The sequence below is a fragment of the Rana temporaria genome, chromosome 12 (genome assembly GCF_905171775.1).
Source record: "Rana temporaria chromosome 12, aRanTem1.1, whole genome shotgun sequence".
NCBI lineage: Eukaryota > Metazoa > Chordata > Amphibia > Anura > Ranidae > Rana > Rana temporaria.
The window spans coordinates 31,047,242-31,058,761 of NC_053500.1; the positions used below are offsets into that span (position 1 = coordinate 31,047,242).

General features: G+C 44.4%; 1 protein-coding gene across 1 annotated transcript in view; it reads right to left on the reverse strand.

Moving 5' to 3' along the window:
• The window catches only part of LOC120918314 (integrin alpha-IIb-like), a 72,039-nt gene extending 61,194 nt beyond the window's left edge, over nt 1–10,845 (reverse strand). The window contains exons 1-6 of the mRNA XM_040329836.1: nt 10,717–10,845; nt 9,472–9,643; nt 8,206–8,255; nt 6,455–6,500; nt 3,668–3,781; nt 3,536–3,580 (exon numbers count right to left, since the gene is read on the reverse strand). Coding sequence (XP_040185770.1) covers nt 3,536–3,580; nt 3,668–3,781; nt 6,455–6,500; nt 8,206–8,255; nt 9,472–9,643; nt 10,717–10,782 — 493 coding nt within the window. The 5' untranslated portion in view covers nt 10,783–10,845. The remainder of the gene's footprint in view (nt 1–3,535; nt 3,581–3,667; nt 3,782–6,454; nt 6,501–8,205; nt 8,256–9,471; nt 9,644–10,716) is intronic.
• Nucleotides 10,846–11,520: the final 675 nt, after the last annotated feature.

Below are 11,520 nucleotides of genomic sequence, written 5' to 3' on the forward strand. Positions count from 1 at the left end.
ATGATGGTGACACAGATGAATGGAGAGACTGATGGTGACACAGATGATGGTGACACAGATGAATGGAGAGACTGATGGTGACACAGATGATGGTGACACGGATGTAAAGCCTCATGCACGCTGGAAGTTTAGCCCCGCTGCATGATGCTCCAGCGTTTAGGTGCCAGCAAAGAATAGAGGAGCACCATTCAATCTTGCTGTCAGCAGTAAGTCAAATTCTATTCTATTTCTACTGTGGATTTATTTATAAATTATGTTTCCGGCCCGCGAATATGTGTAAAATATAGAATGTGGCCCTCGAAGTAAAAAGTTTGGAGACCCCTGAGCTATATGGAACAAACAAGGAAGGGCCGCCCCTTCCTTAAGCCACTGACCCGCCCTTCCCCCCCAGCAATCTCAAACAGGAAATGCCCCTCCCGACAGGGGGGGGGTGGGGTTGGGAGGAAGGGACCTCTCTGCTCCAGCAAACTGCAGCCTGCAGCCTGGAACCATGAGGAGGTCAGCGTTTTGCCTGCTTTGCAGGCCGTGAGGAGGAAGACTGAATGGAGCATCGCCTGGAGGCTTGCAGGTAAGCACAGCTCTCTGACACACACATATACTTTTATATCACACAGGCCCCACTCAATGCTTTTCCAACACTACAAGGGAGGTCACATCTTATGGGGAATAATACATATAGAGCCATCCTATCTTTATGATATGTGACTAGTTTGCCAGATGCAGTGCATAACTTTAGGCATGTCCCCTGTGACCCCCCAGAAAAAACCTGCTAAGAACCAAGTTCCGCAAGTTTTCCCCTCACTTACCTGCTCCATGCCGCAGGACTTTGCCAAGCAAGAGGCCCAATCTTCCCCCATCTCGGTGGGGATGTCTAGACCTTCAGGCCCTGGGTTCCTATGAAGGATCCACTGTCCTGGGCCCATATAGCACTCTGGCAACAGAAACATTAGGCACCCAAAGGTTTCTAAGTTCTGGGCCCAGGGTCCAGCTCTCTAAAAAGAAAAGCATTATGGGCTATACCCCAAGGGTTTGGGGTCCGGTTACTGACCACTTTAGCGCTGAGGCTTTTTTGGACAGAACCGGTTAGCTCACCTAATCCCAAGGATGTGGAGGCAAGCTAAACCATGACTAACACCTAAGACACTGGCGGAAAAACTGAGGTACTCCTCCTATGGGAGGGGGTTATATAGGGAGGGGCATTTCCTGTTTGAGATTGCCAGTGTCTACACCTGAAGGTACTCCATATAACCCATATAGTAATGAATGCCGCTCTGTGTCCCGTGATGTACGATAAAGAAAGATCACCCATATGATATTCATGATGAAGGAAGAGCTGAATAGATCATCTTACCGGGGGAAGATGTTCCTCTTCAGGGGTAGCAATATTTGTTACTGTACAGCACCATATCATCCCCAAGTGGGTTAGTAGCCATACTTTTGAAACTTTGCCATAACTTTTGGATGTACTTCTACTATGTTTATGGATCATACCTGAGGTGTTCATTGTACTGGTTAACTGTAAAATAACTTTTTGTGTTCGATAATGAAACATAAAAAGCCAGATACGTTTCAGAAATGTGTTCAGGGAAGACAAATTGTATGTGAAGTGAGACTCTGTGAGGCCTCGTACACACGACCGAGGAACTCGATTGGGCGAAACACATCGTTTTGCTCGTCGAGTTCCTTGTGAAGCCGTCGAGAAACTCGACAAGCCAATTTTCTCCATTCCCGTCAAGGAAATAGAGAACATGCTCTCTTTTTGGCTCGTCGAGTTTCTCGACAGTTTCCTCAACGAAAATGTACACACGACCGGTTTCCTCTGCAAAAAAATATCTCCCAGCAAGTTTCTTGCTGGTTTTTGCCGAGAAACTCGGTCGTGTGTACAAGGCCTTAGACACAAAGCACAGTCAATACATGGGGGAATGAACCTTAGCTGCCTGTTTGGGATAGGTGTTAGTGGTGGTTTAGTGGCAGAGGGTTGATCAGAGGTGGTGACCGGGAAGGTTCCCCACCGGTGCACGCACCCATCATCTGGGCCTCTAATGGGCCTCAGATGTTGGACATCCATTCTCTATGTGCTAAACCTGGAACCACTGAACAGTCAATGCCTTGGGAATAAATTGTATTTCTGAATCGTGATCAGACCTAGGCCAGGGTAACATGAAGTGTCTAAGATACCAATGGGGTGTAGTTGGAGCCTTGGCAAAGCTGTACTGAGGTCCCCTGTCTGGAAATTGGCTTGAAAACCTTGATGCTAGGTAACCATTTAACACTCATTTACTGTATACTACTGTATACCAATATAAAGCATTTGAGTGGAAAGGCAAGAAGTGTGGGAAAAAAACAGCTTTTAAGGCTTGTGGAACAAAAAAGAGCCTGGTGTTTGTAGCACCCTCTAATGTACGGTAGGTGCTAGAGAGTGTATATCGTTTTTGGCTTTTCTGCTTAACAGGCAAATTTAGGTGCTGTCTTCTTAACAGAGAGCAGTGATTGATTAGTGATTTCTGCTCAGTGTGCTTTGGTGCTGCTCATGCTGTCTTGATGTTTCACACTGATCCATTAGCAAGAATGCATATTCGAAAGTTGGAGGACCCCTTTAGGTGACAGCATGGATGTAGATACAACCCTGGCCAATTAGAGTGGGATATGCTCCAAGGACTGTTGGGTGCCTGTATTTAAGTCTAAAGAGCACATGGGCTTGGGGGGTTCCAGTCCAACCCACCTCTAAGGAGAGAGGTTCAGGTGCGGAGGAGCCAGCTGCCTCTCCCCAGCATAGGCTGCCATGCGGTCTCAGGTGGTTGACCTGAGGGCCTGAAGCCTGAAAGCTACAACCCAGGGTTCCTATGCAAGCTGACTGAGGGAGGATGTCTATGGCTCTGGTCTGATGTCCCTGAAAGTGTTGCTATAATCCCCCTCTTGGTCCTAGAAGTCAGCATTCTGGATGTGTGAGCCAAAGGGCACACTAGCTAGTGTCTTGAAGAATCAAAGTCCACTGAGTTCCTTCTGCTACAAAGGGGCTTGTTCATTTCATACAAATGCTGTATAGTTCAGCAGAATAATCTGCTCCACAGTTCTACAGAGAGTTGTCCTCGCTTGTGCATAGTTAATTTGGAGTATCTTACAAATTCCCTTCTACTATCCAAGTTCTACAAATAAAACAAAAAACACACATCCCCTGGACTGGTTATTGGAGACAACGAGCGAAAGAGTGTGTGCCCCTGGCTGTGTGAAAATATTGTGTAACTGGCTGTGGATTAATCAATGGTAGACCCAGGTACAAATATCCAAGCAGCTCCTACGTGGGGTAACGCTACATGGTCATTGGAGGAATCTACCATAGATGTGACAAGCCAGCAGGTGAATCAACCTACTAATGCCTATTCAGAAATGATATGTTGGGTTATGTTTGTTGTGAAAAGAATAATGACTTTCCTTCTAATGCAAGCATTGCCAGGCTGGTTAATAAGTGTCCCAGGACCATGGTCCAATGTAAAGGCTAATTTCAGCATGCAAAAATCATGTTTCCATACTGCACCTGGAATTCCATCCTCTGTAAATTCTCCATAAGCTACTGCAAAACCTGAACGAGGAAGAAAATGGAGATCAGTCTTGAGTCTAGTACATGATTCCTACATTTCTGATCATAGAAGACGTTATCACTATGTACCTTTATACGAGTCATTCACAAATATTTCTCTTGATATACGCAAGCTGGGATACTTCTGTATTATGGAGTCTGACACTTGTGGGATGTTTGAGAGAGGTATTGTTGCATATAGCCCTAGAGGATGGGATAAAACAAGAAAGAACAAAAAAAAGAACTAGAGACAAGTGCTGGTCATTGGACATAAACCTGAACATCAGGAAAACTGGTAAAAACATAATTGAAACAGATATAAGTGTGCTGTTTACCCACCAAAGGATTCATACTTCTGTTCAGCAAGTCTTGTGATTCACACGCATGGCATAGACATAGGCACTTGCCAGGCAGGTGACATTTTTAATTTCCTGCTTTAGCTATACAGATGCCTTTATTACTTCTGTCTAATTAACTGGTAGGTGATCCAGGAAGCAGTAAAGCTAAAACAAGAAGTAGTAGAGGGACCTCCCTGGCTTTTCTGCCTGGCAGAGGTTTTACAACACTAAAGCCTCGTACACACGACCAAGTTTCTCGGCAAAAACCAGCAAGAAACTTGGTGGGATTTTTTTTTTGCCGAGGAAACCGGTCGTGTGTACATTTTTCGACGAGGAAACTGTCGAGGATCCCGTTGAGGCGAAAAGAGAGCATGTCTTCTTTTTCCTCGACGGGAATGGAGAAACTTGCCTTGTCGAGTTCCTTGACAGCCTAACAAGGAACTCGACGAGGAAAACGATGTGTTTCGCCCGTCGAGTTCCTCGGTCGTGTATACGAGGCTTGAGGCCTCGTACACACGACCGAGAATCTCGTCGTAAATGAAACGTTGTTTTCCTCGACAAGTTTCTTGTCAGGCTTGTCGAGAATCTTGTCAACCTTTCTTTGCATACACACTACCAAGACAAAATTTCGTCGTTCTCAAACGCGGTGACGTACAACACGTACGACGGCACTATAAAGGGGAAGTTTGATTCCACTGGCACAACCCTTGGGGCTGCTTTTGCTAATCTTATGTTACTGCGTGTTAAGTAAAAGTTTGGTGAGAGACGATTCGCGCTTTTCAGTCTGTTACAGCGTGACAAATGTGCTATTTCCATTACGAACACTACTTTTACCGAAGGTGCGCTCCCGTCTCATACTTTATTCTGAGCATGCGTGGGTTTCTAAGCATACACACGAACGTGTTTCTCGTCGTAAACCAGCACGACGAGAAACACAACGAGGAAATTGAGACTCCCGAAGAGAAAAAAGGAGAACTTGTTCTCTTTTTTTCTTGTCGAGATCCACGACAGTTTTCTCAACGAAAAACATACACACGACCGTTTTCCTCGGCAAAAAAGCTCTGGCACTAATTTTCTTGATAGATTTTGTTGAGGAAAACGGTCGTGTGTACGAGGCCTCACATTCACAGAATTGCAGATCCTTTGGAAAGTAAAACAGCAAACGTATATGTTTTTCAGTTATGTATAGAGCTGTTTTCTTAGATTTCCACATTACTTTCAGTTATAAAAATGGTCCTTTTGCCCTACTTAAATGTATTAGGCCGCGTACTCACGATCGGTCAAAACCGATGAAAACGGACTGAAGGACCGTTTCATCGGTCCAAACCGATCGTGTGTGGGCCCCATCGGTCAGTTATCCTTCGGTCAAAAAAAAGAGAACTTGCTTTAAAATTTGACCGATGGACGCCTAACCGATGGGTCAAAACCGATCGTTAGTATGCAAAAGCATCGGTCAAAAGACAATGAATGCTCAGAATCAAGGCGACGCATGCTTGGAAGCATTGAACTTCGTTTTTTTTTTAGCACGTCGTGTGTTTTACGTCACTGCGTTCTTAACCAATGGTGTGTAGGCGCATCAGACCATCAGTCATCTTCATCGGTTAACCGATGAAACGGTCCCTCAGTCCGATCTCATCAGATGGACTGATCGTGTGTACAGAGCTTTAAACTTCATCAGGTTTCTATAGTTCTGTAGTTTGCTGACATCAGGTCTCAGCAGGTGACAGATTGGGTCTAAGGAGGTATGTCGATGCCTTAAAGTGGAGGTTCACCCTAAAACAATTATGTAACATTACATCCAGCATACCAACGACATGTAAAGTATGCTGGTATTTTTTTTTTCTCCGTACATACCGTTTAATTGTGATTTTCGCCCAGGCTTCCGGGTTCTGATTCCCGTGGGACTGGGCGTTCCTATTGAAAGCTTAGATGATTGACGTGTTGTGAAAAATTTCCCATGGCGCATAAAGCGCGTCACCAGTTTTCCATAAATAGCCGACCTGCGAGTCGGCTCTATATGGCACCTGCGCAGTCAGCTCTACACGGCGGGCGCAGGCGCCGTATAGCGCCGACTCGCAGGTCGGCTATTTACGGAAAACTGGTGATGCGATTTATGCGCCATGGAAAGTTTTTCACAACACGTCAATCATCTAAGCTCGCAATAGGAACGCCCAGTCCCGCGGGAATCAGAACCCGGAAGCCTGGGCGAAAATAACAATTAAACGGTATGTACGGAGAAAAAAAAAAATACCAGCATACTTTACATGTCGTTAGTATGCTGGTTGTAATGTTAGATAATTGTTTTAGGGTGAACCTCCACTTTAAGCACCATTTGAAACAGAACAATGCTGTTAAATACTTACTTATATAATGGCAAAATATTCTGCACATCCAGGAAAGTCACAGAATACGAATTTAAAAAACATCAAATACATATTACATACACAAAAGGTCTGGCTTTTTACTTCTCCTCTAGACTACCAGACACCAAAAAGAATAATAAAACTCAGTCAGCTATATTCTCTTGCAGAATACCTACCTTCGAAATAGTAGCCTCCGGGTGCTCCTGCTAGTAGTACACCCTTCTGTAAAGAAATATGGATATATATAAAAAATATATTCTTATTTTCAAGGGAAATTGTTATGGTTTTTGGTCCACTTCATTATTTTGTTTTCTGATGTTTTGACAGCTGCGTTGCTCCCAATGCCTGTGAGACCCACTGATCCAATAGTTGAAACTGTCCCAAACAGGAGAACTAAAAGTCATACTGTATATGGGAAACAAGAAGTGGTGCCCCCTGCTGCATATAAACCTTAGGCCCCGTACACACGACCGAGAAACTCGACGAGCAAAACACATGGTTTTGCTCGTCGAGTTCCTTGTTCGGCTGTCAGAAAACTCGTCGAGCCAAATTTTCCCATTGCCCAACGAGGAAATCGAGAACATGCTCTCTATTTGGTTCGACGAGTTTCCCGACGGGTTTCTCGGCGAAAAGTGTACACACGACCGGTTTTCTCGGCAGAATACGTCTCCCATTGAGTTCCTTGCTGGATTCTGCCGAGAAAACCGGTCGTGTGTACGGGGCCTAAGATTCCCAGAAAAAAAAAAAAAAAATAGAATTCCAGATATTTAGGTTGTCTTTTTTGTTTGCTCAAACATTCATAAAACTCCCCTATGTGTTTTTGGGGTCTTAGTGTGTAGGCAGGTGCAGTTTACTTTCTCCAATGCAGGTGGCACTCAACCTCAGCGGCATTGCAGGGGGAGAGGAAGTCAAGAAGAACATAGTTCATCTACGGTTTCTAAGTCACTGAGGAAGCTATCTGATTGGATTCTGCTGCCCTATGTGATTCTAGCAGCCATCTTGGGTCAGGCAGAGCCTATTTAAGTCCCCGGTTCCAGACTAGGCGCGCATTTTACGTGTGAGTAGTGTAGGGACAGGTCCCCCGTCTGACAGGGGCAGTGATTAGCAGCAGGGGGAGGTTCCAGACAAGTAGGGTAAGGAGAGGAAAATGCCATCATATCACAAGACTGCCCTATTTGGGTATGGACGGGCCAGGCCGCAATCAATGTGCTGTGGGCACATCTGAGACTGGACTCTGCATTAAAGGGGGTTGTAAAGGTACAATTTTTTTTCCCTAAATAGCTTCCTTTACCTTAGTGCAGTCCTCCATTTACCGTACGTTCGTGAATCGGCGTATCTAGCTCATTTGCATATTCGTCGCGGAAATATACGGAAGCGCCCCTAGCGGCCAGCGTAAATATGCACCCCAAGATACGCCGCTCGTATCTAGGCAACAGTGAGGCGTATCTGATTCTATGAATCAGGCGCAGAGATGCGACGCCTCACACTTTGTGAATCCGGGCCTCACTGTTTACTGCCGCCGCACCATGCTGCACCTCCCCACAAGCATGCCCACTTTTCAGGGTTTATAAGTCTAGAGACCCGCAAAGAACTACTTTGTGAAAACAGACTGTTGGTATGTCTCCATGAAGATCTCATGAAGCATCATCAGAGCAGTCCTATGGTTGGTAGTATCGTAGTAGGACATAGAGGACTCCAACTGAAACACTGCTCTCATTACGCATTGGCATGTTTTATAAATTTTAGAACGAATAAAAGGTAGAAATTGTAAACAGCCTCTGGCCAAATTATGAACATTTGATGTTCCTACACTCAGATTTACCCAGATCCTCCACCGGTAAGGTCAGACCTTCCTTGGGAGCCTTGATTGAAGACCAAAAACCTTCAACCACCCCCAAACCCAATCTGATCCTTGTTCTAAAATCACCTTGCTTATATCTGCGCTGAATCCAATCTCGCAGAACCGGTTATCTTGCGCTGAAAAATAAATGCGATACAATTACACAATGTTTATTTAAGGTCCTGGCTACTCGCTTAGTAATAACATTCCTATGATGTACCTACAAGGAAGTTTGTGGGAAATCTGAGCTCAACTACTTTCAATTGTAAAATAGAGGCATATTGTCCTAGCAGTTTGCAGAACAATATGGGTCGTATTAGCCCAGTGATGATTTCATTGTTTTTTTTCAATATTTTTATTGTTTTTTTGCATAAACGAACAACAGCAAGGCACTTCAGGAAGGATTATTGGCCGTTGTTTGCTATGGGTTACTGTACTTTACATTGATTTATGTTTTAAAGTGTGTTCCATTGTCCTGTGGCCTGGAGTACTAGTAATCCTTTCATTGTAGGTACCGTTGCCCTGCCACCTGGAATATTAGTGGTCTAATGACATCACATAGAGGGTACCAATTTCCTGCCACCTGGAATGCTAGTGATCTAATGACATCACATGGAGGGTACAATTGCTTTGCCAGCTAGAATATTAGTGGTCTAATAACATCACATGGAAGGTACCATTGCCCTGCCCCACCTGGATTGCAAGCGATCAAATTACATTACATGGAAAGTACCATTGCCCTGCCACCTGGAATACTAGTGATCTAATGTCATCACATGGAGAGTACCATTGCCCTGCCACCTGGAATACTAGTGATCTAATGACATCACATGGAGAGTACCATTGCTCTGCCACCTGTAATACTATTGATCTAATGACATCACATGGGGGTACCATTGCCATGCCACCTGTAATACTAGTGATCTAATGACATCACATGGAGGGTACCATTGCTCTGCTAACTGCATACGATTGCCATGCCACCAATAATGCTAGTTATCTGACATCACATGGAGGGTACCATCGCCCTTCCATCTGTAATGCTAGTGATCTTATAACATCACATGAAGTGTACCAATGGCCCACTTCCTGAACTAATAGTGATCTAATGACGTCACATGGAGTATACCACCGCCCTATCTTTTGGACTACTAGAGATCTAATGAAATTACACAGAGTGTACTCTTGCCCCACATCCTGGACTACTAGTGATCTAATAACGTCAGATGGAGTTTACCATGTCCCCATCTCCTGGACTACTGGTGATTTAATGACATTACCTGAAATGTGCCATTGACTCTGCCTCCTGGGCTATTAGTGATCTAAAGACGCCAAATATAGTGACATACAGACCTGAGTCCTCAAAGAAGTGATATCTTTCTGTCTTTGTGTCACGGCAAGGAGCAAATTCATGGAAGTTCTTCAGGTTGCCAGTGAAGTAACAGGCCCCAGTGGGTGTTTTCCCTGATTCATCAGAATTATCGTTGCGATTCACAAAGTTATAACGCTGGAATGGAGCACAGGCCTGGGGGTGATAACAAAGGTTAGGACATTAGTAGTCTCAGAAAATAAGACCCAGGGATTAGTTACAAAAAAGTGCAATTTCACCGAAACTTTGTATATCAGTTCTTGTTATGGTTGAGTACCTGGACCTAAAATTATAAAAACACTTTAGCTGTATTGTAAGATACCTTCTTCCACTATAATAAAAAACAAAAAATATGCTTCATATTTATTGTATGTAGTCAGGTTTGCTAGTGGTTACAAACACTTTCCCTGTTTGGAAGCTTTGCTCCTTACCTGTGACACACGGGGGGGTTAGATGAATTAACTGCAATGCTGGGTTATAACCTTCTCATCGGATGGACTGATCGTGTGTACGCGGCCTTAGAGCTTCTGTTAAAGATCTATGTTCTCGGTAAAACACTGCTGAATACATTGTTGTCATCTGAGGCTAGGTTCACACTGCTGCAAATTCAAAATCACGGTAAAATCGCGATTTTACCACAATTTCGCGGCTGCGTTTTTGCCGCGATACGTGGCCGCGATTTCAGGGAATGCCAGTCTATAGAGGTGAATTTGCATCGCACACGGATAAAACTCACACAGGACCCTTTTTTCCCGCAGCTTATATTCGCAACGCATTGATGTGAACGGCACTAATGTTAAACTATGTAATTTAAATGAGAAATCGCAACGGCTCAAATTGGCAATAGAATTCGCAGCAGTGTGAACCTAGCCTAAATATGAAACATTTGAAATAGCTGGCTGATTAGGGTGATGATGGTCATGCCTGGTTAGCAGCAAAACCCCTGCCTATCTTTGGGGAAATTAATCAGCCTCAGTGTTTTTGTGTTTGGTCTATTGCAGGGGTGCCCAACCAGTGGCCCGCGCTCTTCAAAAGGTTGGGCACCTCTGGTCTATTGCTATTGCTTCCCATGAGAGTAACCCTGTATCTGGATAATCCTCTTTCCATAACACGTATTCTGTAGGACAAGGTAATCCCAGCATCTATGTTAATGCAACAGTTTGCCGAATGAAACGTCGACTTCAATTCAAAGTCTTTGACCAGTTTAATAGACTTAAAATAACACCTACCACAATGCTGGTGTTCCAAGCTCTAACAGTTGCTCCAAGCCATTGATCAGACCTATCAATGCTCATTTTCCCATCTTCAGTTTCTGCTTGGTCACCTATACAAGAAAACACTTGATAGACTATTATTTGTTTCAGTCTTGTAACCCATGGTTCTATATGAAAAGAAAAGTAGTCAATGAGATGCTTGTAGTAATTTGCTAATCCATATTGGTGTCATTGACAGCTAAAATCTTGCTTTATGAATTAAACTTCTCACATTTGTATTCATGTAGTTACCACCTTTAAACCTTTTACAAATTTTCCAGATTTCCCCTGTATTTTGTATGCTTTTGGAGTTACTGTTTGGCATTGAGTGGCGCACGTAGGCAGATGAGGTCTGCTTTCGCCACTGTAGGTAGTACTGGTCTGCAGCGACATTGCAGTTGGAGAGGAAGTCAAGAGGAACATGGTTCCTCTATGATTTCCTTGGTCACTGGGGAAGCTATCCGATTGGATGCTGCCACCCCATGTGATTCTGAAGGCCATCTTGGGTGAGGCAGAGCCTATTTATTACCCTGGCCTCCAGGCTTCACATGCATTCGCGAGAGTGTAGCATAGGGACAGGTACCCCGTTTGTCAGGGACAGTACTAGTAGCAGGGAAAGCTTCCTGATGAGCAACTTCTCTGGACATCTTCCCGCTTGGGCATGATATGGCTAGGCCGCATTCTGCTCCTCTTAACAGGCGCTGTCAGCTCGGATGAAAACTGCACTCTATACCCTGTTGAAGTTTGTGAGTGTCCCCAGTTGGGCTGTTTTCCAACTGG